This window comes from Eublepharis macularius, chromosome 2 (genome assembly GCF_028583425.1).
Source record: "Eublepharis macularius isolate TG4126 chromosome 2, MPM_Emac_v1.0, whole genome shotgun sequence".
Taxonomy (NCBI): Eukaryota; Metazoa; Chordata; class Lepidosauria; order Squamata; family Eublepharidae; genus Eublepharis; species Eublepharis macularius.
In genome coordinates, this window is record NC_072791.1 from 200,797,518 (window position 1) to 200,823,280 (window position 25,763).

The 25,763-nt window shown below is 39.4% G+C and overlaps 1 protein-coding gene across 1 annotated transcript in view; it reads right to left on the minus strand.

Moving 5' to 3' along the window:
* The window catches only part of OLA1 (Obg like ATPase 1), a 112,707-nt gene that overhangs the window by 36,165 nt on the left and 50,779 nt on the right, over positions 1-25,763 (minus strand). The window contains exons 6-7 of the mRNA XM_054972578.1: positions 15,515-15,595; positions 15,181-15,278 (exon numbers count right to left, since the gene is read on the minus strand). Coding sequence (XP_054828553.1) covers positions 15,181-15,278; positions 15,515-15,595 — 179 coding nt within the window. The remainder of the gene's footprint in view (positions 1-15,180; positions 15,279-15,514; positions 15,596-25,763) is intronic.

Sequence of the window (25,763 nt, forward strand, 5' to 3'; positions counted from 1 at the left end):
ATGTTAGACCAGTGGTTTTTAACCCATGGGTCTTCAAGTGAATAATGGAGCTCCACCTTCTAGGTGGTCACAAGCCCCTATGGGGCCCACCAATTTTTAGTTGCTTTCTGGATGGATATGGAAAGTAGAGAGTAAGGTGCCATGCCTCCTGCCTTTTACTACAACAACAAGATAGAAAGGCAAGGTTACCAGTGGTAGAGAGAAGTCTTTTTAGCACAGATTCAGATACTCTGGCTCGTCCTCTTCCTGTCACTTTTGATGTCATGTCCTTGCAGTTCAGAGAGTCCCTGCTGCTGCTTGGGAGTTAAAGGCGAGTCCTGAGTTGGAAAAGATGAAGGCCACTGCTTTGGACCACCCAGAAAATGCACCATCTCAATATTAATATTGTTTCTACTACTTAAAGTCTTCTAAGAAACCTCTTTCTGGCATTGTTGGACTTCCTTATTTTTGTATGATACTATGCACTGGTACACCAGCTAATCCTGCATCAACCTCACAGAAATTTTGAGTTCATCTAAAAAGAGTCCCTGCTGAATGTCCTAATGCATCTTATTGTGAGTCTTCAGCAAATAAAACTTCATATATGAGCTCATGATGCGCTTTGCTGCTGGAAAGTCACAAACTCTGTGGGAAGCTTTTTATCTTCTCAGCAGTCAGTTTTCCGAGAACATCAGTGCAGCTACTGTAGTTACCTGTAGATTACTTGTATTTTCTCACATCTGTGTCCAGCAATCTAAACCATGATGATAAAGGGTCATTAGGTGTTGAGTGAGGAAGGGGATGGACTAGACAATTTGCTCTGATAAGCTCCTTGTTGCGAGCTCCAGTTTAGAATGTGAAATGCTTGGTATGTACACTACATAGTGGAATGGGATATGGCTCTCTCCAAACATCAATTAAAATTATGCAGCTAAATCGTTTAAACATCACTACAACCCAGGATATATATTTATTCTGCAATTAAAATACTAAAGATAAAATAATCCTGCCATGGGAAAAGGACATCCGTGGTCTATTAGCCACAAAAGAATTCAGGTACAATTACTAAGATAACTGCTGTTTGGAGCACAGCAAAGCAATTTCCCACAGTGGGACTTACAGTTCAATTTACCAGTTGGGCAAATATTTTGTGCTCTGTAGTGGGCCAGAGAGTTAACAGTTACAGGTATCATTTGAACAGTGTTATACACTTCAAGAAAAAGTTTCTTCAACCCAAATAGGTTATTTACATCCCAATCCCTAGCACTTTATGTACAAGGAAGTTCATTTCATACTTACATCCAAGGTAGCATCTTTACACTGCAGACTTAAAATATATCATCAGAGTTAGTTTGATCAGTTTTGCAAATATCTGTCACTCCTGAATCTGCAAAAACCTGTATCAGTTTTAACATATCTTTTAGTTTATCAGTTCCTTTGGAAATAATTGACAGAAACACCAAATGTATTGTTAAAAAATGTGATGCAGTCTTTGTCACAATAAAATGTCACAATACATCTTAAGTATGGCGTGCTTCTTTAGAGCAGTATGGCCAGAGACTGAAGCACATAATACATAAAAACTGACCTTGTGGTTATAATATATTTGGCATTTTAGTGTATCTAGCATTTTAAAACGACTGAACTGAAAATATCCTGTAACAGAATTATGAATGTGAGATCCTTCTCTAGAGTTATGTGGAATATTGATAAAGATGGGAATGTAACGCTCTCTCTGGTTCCAAACGCCACTCCGCTAGGTGCACCAACTTTAATCTTATCCTTGAGAATGTCTGCACGCTACATAGTATACCATCCATAGATTCAAGTAAAGTACATTTGGTAATTGTACTTAGTTCCTTCTTTGAAGATAAAAATTAAATTCAACCGCAGGACATTGTTCATTGTATCAATTTATTGAAGCAAATGAAAAAATATACAAGACTGACAGACTTCTTCAGACCATTCAAAATTCTGAAGAAAATGGCATTAAAAGCTGATTCTGCAATGGAAAGAGATGAACTCTTCAATGCAAACTGGATTTACCTATGACTGCATTGTTTCCTTTCTGTTCTGAGTATTGTTAATCATTTTGTCTAACTAGTTGGCTTCAAGGAAAAGTATGTGAATATTAAATTTTTTGCTATTCTAACATGTTGTTCTAGTGGAAAATGTCTATCTACCCTACATCTCATTTTGTGTGAGCAGCAAGCAACAACGTAACCAAAACAATATGTATATTGCCATTTTATGAACAACTTAAATCTTGATTTCTTTTGCACTGTAAGCATCAACTAGCAGTTAGACAGATTCATTTGCAAACTATATTAAGAACATCAAAATATTCTAGCTCTTCTTTTGCTTTCTCCATCGGATATAATTCCAGATGTATGACTATTACTTCTTTCCTTTCATTAAAGGAAAATATTAAATTAAGATCATCAATGTAGAGATCCAACAGTATCCGAGAAATAAGAATCCATAAAAATATTCATATGCTTAGCAACAGTAAACTGAAGTCACTTCAGAAGACCTGAATGTGTCAAGAAGTTTGACAATTATGACTGCAGCCGGGAAACTGTAGCACTGCAGAATTTCTTATGAATTCTCCAGTTACTTTTTTTTTTATAAATGCTGTCTTAGATGACAGCTTAATGTGTACCACATGCAATATTTATTCTTCTTTAGTGTCAGACTGTCTAGCCATCCAAGGGAATACAAAGAATGTCACTTATTAGGATAAAAGCACAGGGAAGGTAATCAAGGACATATGTAACATCAGCCAATCATGTCTTATTTCAACATCCTATTCCATTCATAACAGTTCAACAATTATTTGCTTACTAATAATTTGCTTTCAGGCTGTTTGTGTTCCCCATAATGGTGGTTTGCATCTATTTTGCTCTTTAGAATTGGACACTTGCTGTGCCATGCATGTTTGTCAAAACTTTGTATCTTCTGTCAGAAAAAGCTTAGAATATCAAATCATTTTGATCTGCTGCAAACCGTGAATAGAACAATCCAATAACCCTCAATGTCAGCAGGGCAATGAAATAGCTGGATATTAAAACTGACTACCAAAATGTCTATAATGCATGGCCATAAAAATGGGAAACTGCTAAGGGTTTTCCAGCATTCTGAATATGTAACACGTTGATGTCTTGGCATACAGCAGATATGTTACCAGAAGAAAGGAAAAACATTTTAGAAAGGCCTTGAGCTGACATATGGCAATTATTTTTTAGTGCAACAAGATACATATACTACCCCTTGCATTTTGAATTATTTACTTCGTTTATTTTTATTTAACCAAAGACAACACACACACAGTGTGTGTGTTTTTAAGTGTGTGTGTCACGTGCTGACACTTTTACAGCCATTCAATCTGCTAGACAGGTGTGCGTTATGAAAAATCAGTAATTCAGAAAGTCAAATAAGATAACACGCTGATAGAGGGAGCCAAAGACAAACATTTACGATACGAAAGGGTTTTTTTAAAAAAATTAAGAACGCCAAATTATAGGTGATCAAATATTGTATTAATTTCTGAATGTTGTATTAACAGGCAGTTTCACTACAGTTTTGAATGTAGTCCAAGGATATACAGTCATTTACTATAAATTTAAACTGTACATTCTGCTTATTAAGTTTCTATGCAATTATTTCAGCACCCAGCATTTTGGAGGCAGAAAATCAATTTCTCTTTGTATTTATTTAGACCACATACTGGGCATGCTATCCCACATAGCTCAAATAAAATGATTATTATTATATGTTAGCATCGATGTTACTTAATTCCATTTCTACTACCCCCTCCCAAAATCTCAGGTTGAGCAATTTGAGTTAAAATTAAAATGTAACAACCTTCCAAGCTAAATTACCTCAAACCTCCTTTAGTCAGATTTAGTCTTTGGAATATCATTCCAAAGAACTGCTTTGGAGCTCTTCTGTAATGTTCCATAGCTATTGGACAACCACTGGGAACTCCTCTCTAACAGTCTGTGTCTGAACCCAGAATACAGATGGAACTATTAAAACTATGTACTTAGTAGATATTAATGGCTTTGTAATGGTACAAAAGAAAGAAGGAAACACCTGAGATAACAGGCCCCAAACAGTTAAATACTGTTTGTTGAAACCAGCACCTCACACTGCATCCAAAGGACAACAGGGAACTATTGAAGATGCTGTAGCACTGATGTAATACGCTGTCTGTGTCCCACCTGAGCAGTAACAGGATACCATGTTCAGCACCAAGTGGAAGTTCAAGTAGATGATTCTTGGTAGACACATGAAACAGTCTCCCAATAAGCAGCATGAGGAACTGACAATTTTATTGGAGGGATAGTTATTTGCTTCATTTATATGCTGCCTTTCTACATTCAAAGCAATTTGTAATTCAAAACAATAACTACAATATGATACCCCCAACACAAAGGGAAAGGGAGGGAGGAATCGGAAATAAAATTAAGTCCAGGTACTAACTCTTTAGTAACATATAGTAAGTAGATTTCCAATAATTCAGTTCCAATAGTAAGTTGATAACTCTGTCTCTCACTGAGACACAGAGCAAATTACACAGTGTAAGTCAATACATTCAGCAGGACAGGACATCACCACTAGGAGTGTGCAGCGGGGAAATGATCCAGAATAACCCAAAACCCAAAACAGCAAGCCACTTCAGGTTCGGGTTGTCAGAAATTGATTCGGTATGATTCGGAGCATACCGAAGTGAGTTTCCCACCTCCCCCCTGAGCCCCCCTTCCCCCTACCCCTAACCCCACTTACCTTCCGAAGGCTGGAGAAGGCCTTCTGCCACCGCCGCCGCAGCAAGCAGGGTGATGGGGAATGCTGCAGCTGGTGCCTCCACCGCACACACCGGAACTTTGTCCTCTGCGGCAGCTGGAAGGGCGGCAGTGAACGCCGGCGCCCACACTGCCCACGCTGCCACTTCGGCCTCTGCGGCGGCTGGCAGCACAGCAGTGAATGCCTGCTCCAGAACCACCCACACCGCTGTTTTGGCTTCTGCGGCGGCCGGCAGGCAGCAGCAAACGCCGGCACCCATGCTGCTGCTTTGGTTTATGTGGCGGCCGGCAGGCAACAGCGAACACCGGCGCCTGTGCCACGCACGCCACCGCTTTGGCCTCTGCAGCGGCCGGCAAGCAACAGCGAACGCCAGCACCCATGCCACCCATGCCACCGTTTTGGCCTCTGCGGCGGCCAGCATGGCAACAGTGAACACCAGTGCCTGCACCACCAGAAGGATGCCCCAGCTAAGTGGGGTGGTGGTGGGAGGGCGGGCACCCTTTAAAAAGGCCCCAAAGCTTCCCAAGGCAATCCGAATTGCTTTGGGAAGCTTTGATTCGGTATTTCTGAATCAGGGCCATCATACTGGCCCCAATTCGGAAATACCGAATCTTTATTAATCGGGCCCGGTTCAGGTTTTTTTCCTGAACCGGGAACCCAAGCGCACACCCCTAGTCACCACCCACTGCATGGCAACAGTGAGAAAGAGCCAGTATGGTGTAGTGGTTAGAACACAGGACTAGGATCTGGGACCCCCTTGTTCGAATTCCCACTTGGCCACAAAAGCTTGCTGGATGGTTTTAGACCAGTCACACAATCTAATCTTAACCTACCTCATAGGGATGTTGTGAGGATAAAATGGAGAAGAAGGGAATGATGTAAGCTGCTTTGGGTCCCCATTGCCTCCCCAAATGAATTAAATGTGTAAATAAAGGAGGAGAAGGAAAGTGTGTCCTTACTGGTAAACTAGCTGTGAAGTGCACATATGAAGCAGCTCAGTAAGCCATGAGCGTTTGAATTCTTGACTGACTAGCAGCCCCCAGCATGAGATCAGCCCACCATGATTTCCCTGCAGTACAGGTCGGTTGCCCCTGTCACCAGTCAACATCATAACTGCCAGTAGTTGAGGTGCTTCTAGAACCCCATTTGAAATCTTAGGTAACAGAAGTTGCCTGGACTGCCTTTTCACCCACTTAAGCTGTAATATCAGTTGCTTCTAGAAAACAGTGACTTGCCCATTTCCCTTGTAACTTGCTAGGTATGACAACTGTAGAATATATAGAGGGCTGCTACTGAAGACTATTCAGAAACTTACTTAGTTCAAAATGTGGCAGCCAGCTTTTCACGATTAAGATAACAGGAAAATAAAACACTGGTACTTATGTAACTACCACAGTTCCCAATTAATTTCCAAACACAATAAAAAGAACTGATGCTAACCAGCAATGAATTTGGCCCAGGGTGCCTGGAGGAGGGCCTGTAGAAGCATTCATCCTCCCCGGACACTTAATTGTGAAGGACGCCCTGCTACAAGCTATATCATTCTCTGAAATTAGATTTCTAGAAACAAAGCTCTCACCTTCCTTAGGGAACTCTTCCCCAAGGATGCTGAACAGGCAAGCTCACTTCTTGCTTTGAAAGGAAAGGTAAAAATCCTGTTATTCCCTCATCACTTGGGGGGCAAGACTAACTTTTTAAAATTAGCTCTACGTGCTGTTGAGCTACTCTATAAAAGTTTTTTGCGGGGAGGGCTATGATTTTTGTACTCTTGTTACCTAATCTGATGTACTATTTGCACTGTTTCATTGTGTTCAGTTTCTTTTTAAAAAGACTATGTCAGTAAGTGGTCGACAATGTGGCTGTCCATTCCTTTCTAAGTAAATATGAAACTGCTTTATACTACGTCAAACCACCGATCCATCGAACTTCCTCCTCTGATTAGTAGCGGCTATCAGAGGTCTCAACCAGTGAAAGGTCTTACCCAGCACTACCTACCAAAAATCCTTTCACTGAAGACTGGACCTTCTGCGTGAAAATTATACACACTATCACTGGCCCCTCCCCAAATAAGGAGTCAGAGCATGTTCTTTCAGATACACCAGAAGTCAAGTATTTCCAGGCGAGATTGAAGACAGAGATTAAACGATAAAACCCCTAAAACATTGGGGTCTCCCATACTTTACAGAGCAGGTTCTCCAATACAACACAGCACCACCGATTTGGGGGGCAGGTCTGGGCTTCAAATTCCAGTGAAAACCCAGGCTTGGATCTCCTGTGCAGTACAAGCAAAGCATTCCCTCCCTCCTCCCACTGAAGTATTCAACACCTGCCCAAACCTGTGCCCCTATGTGTCCATGAATTCCCAGAAATACCATGCAAGTTGAAACAGAGGCTGCAGTGATAGAGCAGTTATCAGAGACAATTGTCCTCCCCCTCTTCCGCAAGCGGAAAAGGAGCTTTAGGTTTAAAATAAAAACTTCTCTGGTCACTACTGTTTCTTGGATTTCTCCTTTCAGTTTAGATCATGCTGATCATGATTCCACCATGTCTTTAAGACTACAGTCTCTGCTTTTTTTCCAGGCAATTCTGATTGAGTTTTTGAAGGGTTTTCAATGAGCATGCTCTGATCTTGTTGAACCACTCATGTCTTGGTTCTAGGCTAATCAGTCTATTTCATCTTCATTGCTGACAGCTGTTGAGAACAACGGCTTTCCCCGCAATTCCTTTTACGATGAAGTACCTTCCCTCAAAAACTGGCTCATACCAAAAGGCTGGTCATTTGCAGCCAAGGCTTTCTTCTTCAGGGTTGCTTTTAGCAACCTGCAATTCTCGATCTTTGTCTCCCATATGGGAAAAATGCTGGAAAATTTGGCACCTAAGTTGCTTGTTCAGTCAGATAACACTAAGAATTGTCTAACTGGGCTACCCTGACCCCACAATAGGCACAATTATTAAATTGTGTTATCTGTGTGTAATAAGTAGAAATGTCCCAGAAGCATGTGAGGAATGAGCCAATCAAAAGGGGGGGGGGAATAAGTCCCAAAAGTATAGAATTACTTCTCTCACTCTATTATTTAAAAAAATCCTGGGAAAGTGTTAAAAATGATCCTGTGACAAAAACTATAAAGGTAATCTCACAAGTTCTCTTCCCCACAGCATGAAACAGGATTGATATCTAGAACGAAGGAAAGGCTAACTCCTCCCCCTCAACAATTGCTATCTGAGGAAAGGCTCTTTGGCTGTCCTGTGTGTATTGTATTTTTGTATGTTGGGCCGCACAGATGCCACAAGGAACAAGAGATCTTGGGATACATTTTTCTAACCTCTTCTGTCATAGTTCACTCATACACACAAACACACCCCATGAGTTTTAGTGAGGTTTTAGTGAGGTACGGACAATGTGAGTGCCGCTGGATTTTATACATTGAATTTGGTTTTATTTGCTACCTGTTTTATATTGTGATGTAATCTACTCTGAGCCTGCTCTGCAGGGAGAGCGGAATATAAACAAACAAACAAATACTGATTAAAATCGTTCATTTCCCTACACTTATTGTATCTTCGTTCTGTACTCTCTGTATGCTGTCGTGTTCAAACTAACTGATATGTTATCGTGTCCTGGTATTTTTATTTATTTTGGACATTTTTACGATGCTTCTCCAGAATCCTGCGGAAGGAGGCTTATGAGTAAACATTGCTGTAGAAATAATCTATGTCTGTACAGGGAAGGATAAGCAGAGACCTGCCCTGTATTTACTCCCGCTCAAACTGTCCTGCCCCCACCCCTCCAACTGTGCACATACCTCACCAAGACCACTAGTAGGAACGTGAAGTTCATTACCATCTTCCCAGTCATCTGTCATATGTGGGTACAAGTTACTTGATCAGAGAACTCAAGTAACTTGTTCCCAGAGCAGAGGGAGGACTGGGTTAAAAGTTCGGAAGCATTTATGGGCCTCCTGTTCTAGTAATGGTCATGCGCATAACTGGAAGAGGAGGGACTACTCTGCTGCACCTGCGCAGATTGTGCCATATGTAGGCAACTCCACTCATGCAGAGATGGACTGAGCCATAAATATGCCTCCAATTTGCTTACCTTCTTACTGATTTCTATTTGTTTTACCTGTTTTTTTTATTTAGGCAATGCATCTGCTTTCTAAAAGAAGCCTTCTTCCTTTCTAGTCTCCTTGACTCTATTTAAACTTAAAATGGCATCCTTTTGAGCCATTTATAAATTGTGGTTACAAAACACAATGAAGGGCTTTTTTTTCTGGGAAAAGAGGTGGTGGAACTCAGTGGGTTGCCCTCAGAGAAAATGGTCACATGGCTGGTGGCCCGCCCCCTGATCTCCAGACAGAGGGGAGTTTAGATTGCCCTCCGTGCGGCGCGGAGGGCAATCTAAACTCCCCTCTGTCTGGAGATCAGGGGGCAGGGCCACCAGCCATGTGACCATTTTCAAGAGGTTCCAGAACTCCGTTCCCCCGCGTTCCCCCTGAAAAAAAGCCCTGACACAAAGTGTATAGTTCTTTCTTTCCTCCAAAGAGGGAATAATTTTCTCTTTCTCAGTGAGTTTTTTTAAACAAAGCCCCTTGCATATCTTTTCTACAAACTCCAGACTGTACAGATGGTTCAATGTCCCAATGTGTGCCTATATGTATATACAACTTTATTTATTTTACTTTGTTTATACAATGCCTTTCTCCTCAATGGGGGGCTTCATGCAGCTGACATCATTCTCAGGTTTGTCCTCATAACAGGCCCAGCCCTATGAGGTAGGTTAGGCTGAGAGTGTGTGATTGGACCAGGGACACCTAGGGAGCTCACACGGCAGAGTGGGGAACTGAAACTGGGTCTCCCAGCTCCTGGTCTGTCACTCTAGCCACTACAACACCACACTGGCTCTTGAGGATTGGGAGGAGACCCCACTATTCAAAACTATACCAAAATCAGCCCACTCAGGTGGTTTTTTATATATCAAGTGAGCATAAATTGCATAATAAAACTGTTTTTTCCATCTAGCACAATGTCAAATGAGTGATGCAAGGAATTAAGTGGCAGGGTATAGGTGTAAATGAGTTTTCATGGATTTTCACAAAGATGGTCCTATTAAGCAAGTTACACCCTGTCTGTATACAATTTTTTTAAAAGAACCCATCATTTCAAAATGTTAAAGACAACTGAACGACCAGCCCATGAAGCTGGCTTACACTGAGTTGCAGACCGTTGGTCTACCAAGGCCAATACAGTCTACTCTGACCGGCAGTGGCTCTCTCTCTCTCCCCCATTACCGTCTCATGTAGGAGTCTTTCACATCACCTCCTATCTAATCCTTTTAATTGGAGTTGGGACTTGCTGCTTGCAATGCAGAGGCTCCTCCCCCCAGCCTGACAAGCATGCAGGTCATAGTTTATTGTTACATCTGACCTACGTGAACTATATTTTGCATGAACTATAATTTTCCTAAAAACATGTGATTTATTTATTAATTTTACCTCCCTGAGGGTAAGCCAGTGAGTGGGGCATGAGTGGTAACACCATGACCTGCCATTACATGTAAAGTCACCCAATGTTTTAATTACTGTAGAGGTATACTACATCAGTGAGACTTTCCAGTGTTCCTCAATGTAGTCATTACTTTTAGTGTATCAAGCATAGGAACTGCAGTGATCATTCTTTCTTAAGAAAAACACTATTGGTGTTCATTGGTACTGATATTTATTTCTTTTTAAAAAATACCTTTATGAACAGCTGATTTAAAAAGATGAAAAGGTGATAGTAATTACTGCACAGCTTTGAGATTGCCACAAGATGTATACGGAATACATTTTTACACAACCTGTTTACAAATTCAAACAATTTGACTTCACTGAATGTGCTAGCTTTGAAGCAAAATCAGAATTTGTGAAAAAATTATACAACCCTAGTTTCTCTGTCATTAAAAAAGCTTTAATTTTTTTCAAAAATAATATATTTCTTCTTTCCTAAGAATTACTCCAGTCTACGCCCATTGATTTCATTGGCCTTAGACTGGAGTAACTGAGAGAGCTGCTGTAGCACAGTGGTTAAGTGGTTCAGCTGCGAATCAGCACTCTACTGGTTTGAATCCCACTACTGCCATGAGCTCAGTAGGTGGCCTTGGGTAAGTCACTCCTCTCAGCCCCAGCTCCCCAGCTGTATTGTGGGGATAATAATAACACTAACTTGTTCATCGCTCTGGGTGAGGCACTAATCTGCCTAGAAGAGCAGTATATAAGTGCAGTTGGTGTTGTTAGGATTTCACTGTTAAGATAGCACTACTTTCCACTTAAATGCCATTTACTATACACACCATGCTAAAGCAGAAACTAAATTTCCGTCTAGAAGAGTAGTATATAAGCGCAGTTGTTGTGTTGTTGTTGTTGTTGTTGTTGTTGTGTGGTGGTGGTGGTGGTGGTGGTGGTGGTGGCTGGGATTTCACTGTTAGTCAGATAGCGCTACTTTTCACTTACATGCAATTTTCTATACACACCATGCTAAAATCTCTACGCAGAAGCTAAATTTCCCTTTGCATTATTCAGCACAGCAGCTATATCTCAACATTGCCTCCAAGTTTCTTCCCATCCCCTATTCTTCCAAACACAGTCCATCTATTGAGGTGAGTATAGGAACAAAGGCTAGTGCAAATGCATAAATTCAAGTCTACTTGGGTAAACTGCAACTCTTTTCTTAACATACCACTTCACAGCACCATGACAAATAACTGCATAGTTTTTGTTTGAAATTAGGAAGTCTATGGAGAAGCCAATAAATCTTAAAGCCAAAACTTTATATATATAAAATAATATATATATAAATCTTAGACAACTAATCATATTACATAATATAAAATAAAGATATAGAAAACATTTATACTATTGATTAACAAAAAACAAAATACAATTCCTTGCTTTTAGCAGTGATAATTTATGAGCTGGGAATTTTAAAGATATGAGTGTCTGTAACTATATTAACAAGCACTCAACTCCTATAAAACGCTTTCCAAGTTTTGTGACATGATTCAAAGGTACTATGTACGATTTAAGAGTTTACCAAGTTAAATATTAGAAAATTACATTTAATATAACAAACATATTAGTATGGAACAACTAAATTCTCTTTCCAGCTGCAAACATTAGATCAAAGGTCCATAAGCATGTGCTGATCAAGATCAGTTGCCAAAATGCCTAGGAACATGTGTACATGAGCAAACAATTCATGTCACTGTTCTAAGGAGGATACTGTGTCAACATATTAAGCAGGTGCATGGATGATGCTTGCATTCTTGCATGAGACAATTCAATAAATGTTAGAAATAGACCGTTGCATCAAAAACTCAATCACATTCAGTTCTTAAATAACGATACTGCAAGAATTTTGGTGGTCTTTGTTGCTCAATACCTTGTTTCACTAGCAGCGCAATTAAAGTTACAGTGTACTAACAGCACTGCATGATTCTATTACTCAAAGATATACAAACTGCACCACATTCTACATTCTCTATAAAATGCTTAGTGTGTTTTTGTAAAGTCTTTGGGTTATTCATATGTTGAAAGAGTAATAAGCTCTATTTTGAAGCGCTGAAGGGAATTGCCCAATGCATCCATGATTAATGTCTTTGGAACATAACGTAAGCGCAACTAACACATCTGCTAAGTCAACCTCCCTTCAGGAACTAGAACCCAATCATAAATTAACTGAATTACTAGTTTAACACAGTTAATACCAGCAAGTTGTTCCATAGAATTTTACAGCTTGCAAGAGGTCAACAAGTAAACAGTCCTACCACTCATTCTGTCTTCTTCTCCAAGACTGGAAAAATGACATGTTATCACTTTAAAACTTAGGGTGTTTTTATTAGTAATTAAAAACATTCATCCATTTAGCAAAGACAATGCCAAAAAAAAAAAGCTCTAGTTTTTCTCCTCATGCCCACAACCTTCAAGCATCTCCTTGATGAGGCAATAAATACGACTCCACTGTGAAACTCCCCTGAAAACATTTGGTGCTGTACCCTTTCTGAACTAACATTAGCTGCCTTACATTACCACAAATTAAACCAAGAAATACATTTTTGCTAGATGAGCAAATAATCCAACTGAAGTTCCAATTAAGAACACGGACAAAAACGCACAAATTAAAAGGCTCCTCGCCAACAGAATATATTCTAATCATTTGCATCTGCTTGCACTGCCGTCCATGACAAAGGACAACTATTCCTTCCCGCCCCTTCATAAGAAAATAAATTATTTCGCTCTTTAATGCAAAAGATATATTGTCTTAAGAAAGACAAGATTTAAACATCAGCCACTCTGTCAAGATGAAGGGGGGGGTGGAAATGGTCACCATTCTGTCTTCAGTAGAAGCCATTCCCTATCACACAATATTTCCCACTCATAAATACATGACAACTACTTCCTCAATCATTTTTTACGAGCAGGGATGCATGGGGGGTTGTCAATGGCTAGCTTGAGGGAAAATAGGAACAGCAGGTGGCCGAAACTGTACTGAAAATGGCTATGTGGTAAATTCTCTTCTGGAACATCACTCAGCTATCCCAAGCTTTGATCTTGCAGCCACAATTATACTAATGTCCCCAAAACCTGGATTTTAAAAACATACCGGGGAGGGGTGGGGGAGAGATGAACCATGAGTTTTGCATAAAGACAATAAGCTTTTACTACAAATTCATAATATAAATGTTTACAAATTAAAAATTGTAATATCTATGCTAAGTTTTGCATTCTGTCTTCATCTCTCAACTGGTCTCACAAACAACATGGAGAGTCTGGCGACAGTTAAGTCACAGACTAGTGTCTCCCAAGCAGTCTGTCTACCATTACTGTCTGTAAAAAGGTATTTACTATACAATTAGAAATAGTTAGTTCTACCTGTAATCACCCCAAATAGAGGTATGATGAGCCATTCTGGACAACTAAAACAACTTGCTGGTTTTCAGATATACGTTGATGCTCTACTGGTATTGTTGGGGCACTGAACAAACCTTTACAACAGCACTTAACTCAGAAAACTAATATTTCCTGTACTACATCTGTGTGAAACTTTAAAAATGTCTTCAAGATCACAGCAACTTGCAACACAGCAATGATGTTTTCAAAGGTTCTACAAGCTAGATGTGATTTCAAATATCCTACTGTAGATGAAGAAGATTTAATCAAATAGGAAGGAGGGGTGTTTTATTTGCAAAAACACTATTCTGAATGAATTTTTGTCAACTGTAACCAGGGAGGGGGAACCTAACTGTATGACATTGAAAATAAATAAAAATATACTATACCATTAGAACAGAGAAGTTTTAGTTGAAATAATTTCACAGAATTTATTCTAATAATTTGTTAGAGTTAACCATCTGACATTAATTATTGTTTTTGCTTCCAGTCTATGAATGTTTATTTTTCAGTTTAAAGCCTTCTCACTCTTTGATATCATATGGAAATGAGAAATTTTAATGGAAAATTGAAACCATGTGCATCTAAGTACTTAATGAAGTACAGGGAGAATGAGAGGGTGTGTTTTAGAAGAATTCAGATACACAGGCTCCGATTACTTTTATATGGCAGCGAGCAAACATAACCTAAAACTTAAATGAGTTTCATGGTGAACTTTATATACTACGACATTTATAGAAAAAATAATTTAAAAGGAGAGAGTACTGATTAACAGCCCCCTTTAATGCAATGGATTAGATGTCTCTTCTTCAAAGTAACTGTTGATCTCATCTGTAGCCTTCTCAGGACAAAAAAAATTGCAGCATTCTTCAACCCAGATCTTGAATGTATCCCACATACTCTGTGACTGGCCTTTAATCCAGGTCACTGCCTCTTTGATAGACAGCTTATTCTGCAGCCATTACATATGCTGTCATGTTTATAACAGTATGAAAGTTCCTGAACTCACACGTGACACACAACACATATGAGATGTTATAGTAGAGTTTCTCCATAAACTAGATAGATGCTTCTGCATCCTTTTAAACATAGTTTTACCACATTAAAGTTCTTAGGTTTTCCCCCTCAACATTCAATAAGCAGTCATAAATAATGATTATATTGCTTTTATTGATAACTCAGAAGTTTTTAAAAAGTGCATTATGTTACAGGTTTGTTCACTAATGTACTGGCATAACAAAAATCCTGAAGATAGGATGGAAAATTGCAACTTCATTTGTAAATCATTAAGAGAGGTTTTGCCCTCTATTGCATTCCAACAGATAGGGTAATAGAAACACTGCCAGTAATACATTTCGATTTATTGCATGTACAACAAATGTGACCAACCATTAATTTGACACATATTAAGGTATCTTTCAGAAATATGGCAATTTGTTTTTAAAAATTAAGCAAATTTTGGTAAACTCACCATTTGTTTTTCTTCCTAATGTAGTCTTTTTCAGAAAGGTTAACCAAGTAGATCATTGGTTTTGAAGTTAAAAACAAGTGTTTGTTCAACACATCAATCTGTAAGTCAGGGAATAAAAGCCAAATTAAAGCACAAAACAAGAAACCCACAACACAGGACTGCCAGATGACCAGAGTTTATATATATGATCTCTAAATATTCAAGGTATATAGCTAAAAGCAAAAAAATTGCATTTATTTGAGTTTAATTTTAAAAATTTATATAAAGATTTTTTTTTAATTTAATGGAAGACAAGATTAGACTGGGGGAAGGGTGAGAAATAGCTATAGCCTACCTCTTTGTCATTCCAATCATGATAGAAACGGACTGGTTTTTTTTCATCTATTACCCAGCTTTTGATTTTGCACATTATGTCCTATGCAGAATTAAAAAGAAACAAAAAGCATTGAAGTTAAAAAACATAAAAAGAAACAAAAACATGTTCCGCTATGTGCCAGACAGTTGTTTCTCATAAAGGGGAAACATACAAAGTACCTTCTAACATATATGAAAAAGGGACAGAACAGCACAGCCAGGACTAGAAGAGACAAACACAGAACACTCTGGTATGGCGACTTCATTGAAAAGGTAAGTTATAGTTCTCTCTCCCCTAGCTGAAAGGGCGGAAAAAAATCATGTATTACTTAATCTACTTTCCATCATTCCATAGTAATACAGGATCCCAATGAGGGGGGAAAAAATCACACGCAAGAGAAACACGTGAGTCACGTGACTACAAAAAAAAAGATTATGTGCAAAGTGTGATGTGCGTGGTTTTGAAATACTGCTAGCAAAAGAAACTGGAAACCGAGCTGATTATTGGTGATACATCCTTCAACGTATTAATCCACGTGGCCAAAGGCCTCCATATTCTGCCTTAATTTTTTTGTCAACACCTTCTCCTTTCCTCCCCCCCCCAAATGAAACCTGCCAAAGCTTCCATTACACGAAGGCAAGAGCCTCGCACTGGTGACCTCCAACCAGCTGCATTCACTTTCAGAACCTCTCTCCCCGCAGGAAATCTAAAGGCCTTTTAGTTAGCAAGCTAGTGTGCATTCAGGAGGACGAACTGCAGGAAGGGCCCAATGCGCTTTGTTTCTCTGGCCTTTCTTCACAGAAAGATTAATCATCTGTGAAATGGAAACGGCAAACAGCAAGTGACACAAACTGAACCCTTCAAGCCTTCCCTCATCGGTTTTGTGGTTCTGAATCTGAAAGCTGCGTGTGGCAAGGTTTGCCTTACAGGCAGGTGTTAATAAAAGGCTCTTAGGTCTGAAAGGTCAAACTGAAGCGCTTCTGGAAGTAGTACATTTTTAGTGCCTCCCCCCCCTTTTTTTTTGGGGGGGAAGAGATATAATTTATGACCATGATTTAAATATTGCATTTCATTTATTAAAAGTTATCCTGGGCATCGGCGTCAATTAAAGGAAGACGCTTCGTTTCTCAACCCCCAAATCCCCCCCCCCCCTAAGGCGCATGTTTACCTTGTCAATAAATAGGTTAAACATTTATAAATATATTGCCTTTAGTATTCAGTATACCTACTCTTCCCAATCTTGCAATTGCTTCAGGGAGGGAGAAAAAAAAACAAGAGGAAAGCTCTTCTAAATCCTTAGATCCTGATTTGTAACTCTCCGGGAACAGGGCTCCCCACGGATTTTAACAAGAAAGGAGCAAGCTGCAAACTTTTAATGAAATATAACATGTTCTGCCTAAGAATAATCACTTTTACTCTCCTATAACTGATTTTTTCACTCATAAATGTTTTAAAAGTGGCTAATGTAACACCATTTCCTACAAGGAGAAGATCAAAGTGCTATATTACAAATGCATTATGATTAAAAAAGCACTGTGCAGCCTTGCTATTAAATGTTCTTTAAACCCTAAAAGGCTTCCCATAGATCTCACTTGGCACTGCATATACAACCTTTGACAAGTAATGTAGACCATTTTTATTCATTGCCTAAAATTGTAGGCAATTATGTGCGTCACACTGGCCACCTGCAAGTTCTGAATGCCTGCTCCAGTTGTCAGAGCTAAAAACTAATGTCGGAGGGGATTAATCTAGGGGGAGAGAGTCCTCTTTAATGGCTCCAGCAGGTGAAATGGCCCAGCTGGTTACTATGATGAGTGGCCAGAATAGCTTATGTAGAGACATGCAACAAGATTACACATTTTTAAAAAAATACATAGTAGAACTATCTTTGGGCGCTATCTATTTTTTGTATTTTCTTCTATCAGTAAATAAGTCACTTAAACTTTAAAAAAAATGAATTTTAAGAGCTATTCTTTGACTTCGTTATTAAAATTCCCACCAAGCAATCCATCTTAACTAGTGGAGGAATTTTATATTTTTTTTCCTGATTTTAGAATTAATGTTAGTTACAAATTCCCATCTTTAAAAAGCTATTAACTCTGCAAAATTTTCCAAACACTCTTATTGTATAAAGCTGGTCGTAGAATCTTTGGGACTAAACAGTTCACATGATAATGAGACGAATTTGTCTTGCCCGTTTGGTTTGTCCTTCAATTATCTCTGCATAGGTTAGCAGCAGTTATTGTGTTTAGGTAAGGTATTCCCCCCTCCCTTATTCTTATCCAAATTGCTCAGTTGACCTTATTCACTCCGAACACAAAAAGAATTAACACTCAAGATACCACTCTGATTTAACCTGAGTTCCCTCAAGTCATAACTTTGTTAAACTAAAAGTACCACGACCATTATGTACCAATTTCAAAGGAAACACAGGGTGCCATTCTCAGAGACTGCCCCACAATCTTTCCCTGCCCTCCCATCCAAAAATCTTGCCAAAATCCCAAGCTTAAGCATCTACAAGAAGCATTGTAAGATTATCCTCTTCCAGCTGCTTTCCAGTGACCAGGGTTGAGCAGACTGGAAAACATTTTCATTTATTTTCATACAGACTATGTAGCATTTTATTTTTAATGGATGCTTCATGTGCTGGTTTTTATATGTGGTGTCTTAATGTGTTACTCACTCTAAGCCCTACACAGAGGACAGCAGAGAAATGGAAATAAAGAAGTGAGTGGCATTAAGGTACACTTCCACTGTCCTGTGACAATCTGACACATGTATCCACGACATAGATCCAGAGGAGTTAGCCGTGTTAGCTGACGAAGAGAACTGTGGTTCTCGAAAGCTTATGCTACAGTAAAGTTGGTTAGTCTTAAAGGTGCTACCGGACTCTTTACTGTTTTGTATCCAGGACAGATTCTGAAATCATTTATCTTTTTCATTTGTTTAAAGGTAAATATGACTCTAAGCAAGGTGACTCAGAGCAGGTCATCCTTACTCCCATCAACCCATATCAATATTTATAAATGTTGTTCAAATATCTGGCTTTCTATGAAGTTATAAACAAGGAATAACCAATTCTAGTAAGAGAAGGGAAAGCCTGATAGTTATCAGCAAATCTCCCTACATTTTGCCCATGGATCCAGCAAGGTCTTAGCTGCATGAATATCTGCTTTAGAAACTTGGAAGAAAAACATGAAACAAACAGTGAAATCCTAAGCCAAGTTACTAGAGTAACTCACCTTAGGAATTCACTGAAAATCACCAGTGTGAACATGGAAGACTAGCTGGACCAAGGCCATTAGAAATTGGTACTTTTTCTACAGAAACAAAACACTGAAAAACATGATGTGCTTTCTGGCTTTGGAGACAGCAGAACTCAATGAAATAAATATTTAGATAAACTCAAATATGTATGTTAATGTGGTCTTTATGCACTTTCACACAGAAAATATAAAAGTGAAAAGTCTACAAGGAGAAAACAACTGAATTCAAATTCACTAGTATTGATACCAGACCACTAATGAAAGGCAATTGTTTTTACTTATTGAAATATAGCCCTTTTCTAAAAGTACATAGGGCAGTTCTGTGGCCTAGTTTCATTTAGCTGTGTCTGGGCTATACCATTTCAGACTGCAGGTGGGGCTCACTTAACTGAACGTCCATGCCATATAGAGAATTCCTCCACAGCTAGACGTCAGGATACAGGGCTAGTTTTTCTGTACACAGGAAATATATTTTACGACCATGTATTCATTCATTTCAGCCCTAACCTACTCTCTCAGAAGTGCGTGGAATGACTTCTGCTGTAGAAGTCTAGAATAAGACACTTGCTCAAAGCTCTCGAATCAGGCGAAGGCAGTGAGGGAGCAGTGAAATGGGAAGAAATATATTTAAGATAACTTCCAGCAAACTGCAGAGAGTGCTTCTGTCCCACTCTGCTGATATGACATAAATCTGTTCAATAAGAGATCCACCACCAGGTCCCTGAAACTTTAGATGGTCTGCTGGAATATTTGGTGAAGTTTTCGTTTTCATTGCAGAAAAATCTGCTTATAGAATCAGTCAATCTCGCATTTGAGATCCCAGCCGTGTGGTCTGTCTTTATGAAGACAAAGCTGCTCTCTGTTCAGACTTGCAGTACGCTGACATCCTTCCCCAATAATCTATTTACATATTATTTTTGAGGTGGTGTTTCTGTGTATAAGCACATGACTATATACACAGCACCTAGAAGCCATCGGTATCCATCTTATCACCCTCAACTCTGAAGTGTTAATGTTCATTTGTTTAATTTAATAAAAATTATATCCCGCCTTTCTGCCCTCACAAAGGCCACTAAGATAGCTAAGAAATTAAAATACATTAAAACCATTAAAATCAACTGAAACATTATTAAAACAGTTAAAATCAGAGCTTAAAAGCATATAAAAGCATTAAAACAATTAAAACATTGAGCACAAAGGAGGGAATCACCGAGGGTATGCCAAACAAGCAAACAAACAAAAGTCTTTACCCATTGGTGGAAGATGGCACCAGAAGGGACAGATCAATTTCCCTGAGGAAAGAGTTCCAGAGTTTGGGTGCCATAACCAAGAAGGTCTTCTCCTGGGTTGCCACCCATCTAATGACAGAAAGCCTAAGAAGATGACTGCAGTGGTTCAGTAAGTTCATAAGGGAGTAGGCAGGGCTTCATTTGAGGATCTGCTGCTGACCAAGTTCTGTGAATCAGCAATTGTTAGAAGGATTCCCAATCAATGATACTTGCATCCGTGAAGATAACAATCGTTGTAGGTCCCCGAGAGGCACTTTTTGAGACAGGCACCAATCTATAGACCTCTGTGTCCACTCTGTAATGAGAACTTCATGGGACAAACTGACACTGGAATGGAATCAACACTTTCTCTGTGAAACCTTATCCATGACAGAAGTGGGAGTGATCTCTCATGTGTTACTCATGAGAACTTTCAAGAGCAGTAGCTCTCGAAAACTTCTGTCTGCTGCTTCTGATCTTGATTAGCAAACGTGGGCTGAAGAGCATCTGCAGTCATTTGATGGCAAGCAGGTTTCTTCAGTGAAAACACATTAAGACGGGCCAGGAGAAAAGAGGAAGATACCTTGGATCAAGCACCAATTCTAATATCCTGCTTTTCCTGTCTGCAAGGTAAGGCACCATACAGCTCATATCATGCCATTGCCTTCAAGCGGGAAAGGGAATAGAACCCTGGTCCACAGACTTCCTTCTCACATATCAGGATGCAGAGAAAGAGGCAACACATGCTTCAATTGTGAAAGTAGAATAGTTCCTTTGTTGTAGTGCTCCCAGCTGGATGCAACAGAAAGAGAAGCAAACCACCCTTGTAATCTATTTCCCACTTCCCAAGGCACAGGGCAGTTATTCCCTGCAGGGTAATGCTGGACATAAATGGTTTCCTGGCAACCATTTAATTCTTTAACAAAACATTTTCCTCCACCTTGACTGTAGTGTAGTAGGTGCTCCATCTTTGGTGTCTACCTACTTAGTGTCTACAGAAACACTACCTCCATTGCAGGGTGATGCTTGTCTTGCAACTTTCCAGCTCTCTGTAAATGGCCCCAGCACCCCATGGAAGCCGATCCGTGATTGTCCCCGCTCAGGCAGCCATTTTGAAGCGGCACCATCTTCCTACTCTCAAAATTCCAAAAGTTCCCACAAGCTCAAAAAGATTGTGGGGCTCAAAAATATAAAGCCAGTAAGAGCTTTAGATTTTATTTTTAAAAAATTGCATTGTCATTCGTTGCCAAAATTTATTTCTTCTTTAATGAAGAGCTCTAATTTGCTGCCTTACAATGTAATCCAAAGAACACTTTCCTGGGAGTAAGCCCCACTGAACAAAACTAAGTAGGATTCTGAGTAGACTTGCCTGGGATTGACACTGTTAGTTAACTAAGTGGGCACCATATACCATTTGCAAATATGTAATCATCCTAGTTAGCTCAGTGCTGCTTTAAAGCAGAAGATACAGACTACATGATTCTCTGTTTTCCACCTAGCTCTTAGACTTTGTAAGTAATTCTTTGCCAAAGGAAAGACCTCTTTATGCTCACTGATGCTCATTCTCTTGGCCAGCTAGATTACAAGAGCATCATAAAAAATAAAATCACTTATTATGTGTGACAGTTAAATGCACAGAAATACAGCAAACAATACCACAAAGAGAATTGTCCATGACAAAGTTCTTGCTTTTTTTGAGAAAGCAAATTTGCAAACTTAAAGATGCTTTTCATAAGACAAAATCAAGAACACAAACCAAGTTCAATACAAACTACTATATTTTATATTAACACTATTAATTCGTGTATAATTTCATATACATCACAAATGCATACAAAAGCTTTAAGACCATTTGAGATGTCTCTGGAATATGGTATGTCTATTTTTACAGAAATGTTTTTGAGAGCCAATGCAGGACTATGGCTAAGGTGTCAGACTAGTACTTGGAAGACCCAGGTTCGAATCTCCAATATGTCATGATGAAGCTTAGTGGGTGACCTTGGACCAGTCACTACGAAGCAACCCAGCTTACTTCACACAATGACTGTTGAAGATAAAAGTGAGGGAACCGCTTACACCACTCTGAGGGCCCTGAAGTGGGGGAGAAAATTCAAATGCTTCCCTTCTAAACAAATATCAATAAAGCTTGTAGTTAAAAGTTTTCTTGACAAGAAAGCTCCAAAGAGAATAGATCACTGCAGGAAAAGCTGTGCTCCTAGTCCTAACAAGCAGAGATGTGGGGGTGAAAACTGCTCAACAAAATTTTTTCAAGTGCTTTATTTTAACATGGAAAATTAAATATTTCTAAAGATCTGCTGTTTCATAGAATTAGTTACAATGAATGGAGGCTGCTGCCAATACAATATAAGGCAGGCTTGGCTGATGCAAAGTTGCAGTTAATGTTTTTAAGGGGTTATCCCAAACAACTGTAGGAGAGAGTTTAAGCAACCCTGAGTTGGATGGCCCAGGCTAGACTGAACCAGTCAGATCTTGGAAGTTAAGCAGGGTCAGTTCTGGTAAGTTCTTGGATGGGAGACAACCGGCCTACAGTTGCTGCACAGAGACAGGCTCTGGAAAACCACCTAGGTTCAACTCTTACCTTGAAAGCCCTATGGAGTTGCCATGAGTTGGCTGTGACATAAGAGCACTTTACACACACAACCCAAGTAGAGGGGTGATAAAACCACAATCGCATACAATAATCCTGTTACGATCCTCTTTATTTCTCAGATTTTTCCTTAACCTTTTTCTTTAGCTTCTGAGATCTGACGAGATCAAGCTCATCTGGGCTATCCAGGTCAGGGTAATAGGGTACATAAATGCAAATTTGCAAAGATTTAAACCAACAGAAATCTAGTACAGAATTGAAGAAATGCTGACACAGAGCATAAGCAATTCTAAGATATTAACATATTAAACAACACAGAAATTACCAAGTAGGATCATACTTACAACAACAGACAGTAGATAGTAGCATATTACTATATGATATTAAAATCATTTTATTTATTTTATTTAAAACATTTATTAGCAACCTTCCTATCTTGCAGGAACGATCAAATGAATAAAACGAAGTTTAAAAACACAGTTTAGGACTGGCAATGAACATAAACACAAAATTAATTAAAAACAGTCCTAATTTTTTTTTTAAAAAAACCTCTTCAGCCGCGGCTGAAGACTGGCAGTGAAAAGGCCAGGCATACCTCCCTGGAGATGTTTTTCCAAAATCAAGTTTGCCATGTAAACTATGAATCAACCATGTTTTGTTGGTCTTTAAGGTGCTATTAGACTTGAACTTTGCTCATCTACTTCCAACAAACACAGCTACCCACCTGAAACTGCTTTTGTGAAAATATGCTTCCCCAATTAGTTCATGTAGGACTACTCTGCCATTTTTTCTCCTATTCCAGCAAGGCTAGAGGTACAGGGCAGATGAACAAGCGATATGCTCGATAGTGTGAGGAGTGGAGGATCAACAGACACCAGCAGATCCATGTTTTCAGTCAAAGAATATTAACAATATTACATGTTTAGTTTCCTTTGAAAAAGAAAGCACTATAAACAGCAAGTATGGTACAGTAGTTGGAGTATTAGACTAGGGACACACCCTCTCATCCAAACCTATCTTGCAGGGTTGTTTTGAGGATAAAATGGAGGTGAAGAGAATGATGTAATCCACTTTGGGCACACACTGAAGAGAATGGCAGGGTATAAATGAAGTAAATAAAATGCGTATTTTATACATATTTATACTCTGTTAAACTCTAAGGAGAAATCCAGTTTTTTACATGTGCTAATCTCTCTTAACAAACACTCCTTTTTTGTGATCGGTCTTGATCAACAAATACTTCCTAACACAGTAACACTCCCTCAGAAGCTTAGGTGCCACATGGGGCTATTTAACAAGCCAGCTGGGGTTCTTCTGAACACTATTTCCCAATGTGACACCCACTCTACATTTCAAGAGGGCAAGGCCCTTGCCTGGTGGAGACTATTTGATAATTGGGTCCCATCTTGATGCAGCTGCCACTGAAGGAACGAAAAGCTGCAAGCCTCTTTGAGGTGCAGATCTCATCCAGAGAAGTAAACGCAGCTCTCTTGGATGATGGTAATTGCAAATGTGGCTCTCTGCAACTCGTAGAATTAATACCACCATCCTAACCATATTATGGCATGAGCAAAACCTGCAATACCTTTGATAAATGGTGATGATTGTTTGCCCTAGTTGGCAAACTGTATCCCTCAACTAGTGTCTGCATAAGGAGGATTACCATTTAATTGCAATTATCCAGATGGTTCAAGCAAATTAACTGTGCCAAGCCGCAATGGAAAGTTAAAAAACAAAAACCTGCAAGTATCACCAGGCAATTTGACTTGGGGGAAATTCCTTCTCAAGGTCAAATACTTCCTAAGCATGAAACAGCGAAACATCTCCGTAAAATCCATGGAGCATAATGTGCTCTCTAGCAAAAGGCAATGCATAGCTAATATGCCATTTTCCATTTATGGCCATTGCTGATGCTCTCCAGAAAGAGACAGTAGGAGATAGAACGTCAAACTTTAAAGAAATGAGCTCTCTCTAATAACATTATGAAGGTAATCAGATTTCCTTAATAATCTTTCAAAATGTTGATACCTGGAGCACAAGTGTATTTTCCATAGATGAAAAATGGAGTTGCAGTTACTCTTCTAACAAAAAAGCATGTATTCTCTCCACCAGCTCTCAAAATAACTGGCAGCCTTCCTCCTTATAACTGCAAAATAGGTGAGTTCAGTAGTACTCTTCTCACACCTCATGAAGCACATGAGGCACTTTCAAATGCAACCTGCAGCTCTTTTTCTAAATTTAGGTTCTGGGGGTTTGCTCTGTGCCCCAAAAGTGCACCCAGAAGTAAAAGCATGCACACCAGAAGTGATGTGGGACCAATGGCAAGCTAAAACCGTAGCAAAAAAATCACCCCAAAGACTGAAGAGTACCAAAAGAAGGTGCTACAGAGAAAACATCTGAGAGAGAGAGAAAGAGGGAGAGTAAACAGACAACCATGCATCTGATTGACAGCCAGGTAATTAACTGCGTGCAATAATATTTAGACTTTGTTGCACTGAAAATGCAGTTATATTTATAGCTATATATTTAACATGGATATTAATAGCTGTATATGTGTGCTTGGTGGGGTGGTGTATAAGGTATCCTCTGGCTCTCCTGGATGATGGCGTGAATACCACTGGGCTACCTGGTTTGGCTTTCTAGCATCCCAATTTTTCTTCTGTCCAATTAGTCAAGGTTCAGGAATAATACTGTGCTTCCTGGGTGACAATGATGCTTCTGACATTCTGTCATATGTGTCAGCTGCATTCAGACACATAAGGGAGTCTAATGAGGTCTCATTCCCTTCTTCAAGACTAACTGTGCATAATACAGGCAGAAAAAGAACAATAATGCGTGGGGCTTCCCTACAAGAAGCACAAAGTGGTGAATGCATACCTTCAGTTTTTCACAGATGAAAAGGGTGCTCATCACTGTTAATACTACTGGTAGTGTAAAACTAGATCAAGGCCCCCAACATGGTGCCCATAGGCACCACGGCACTCCCTGACACCATTCTTAGTGCCCACCAAGTGTGTTTAGAAAGTGGGTGAGGGCAGACAGGGTTCTTGCCCAGTAGAGCTTCTGATTTGCCACTGAAGATCTGG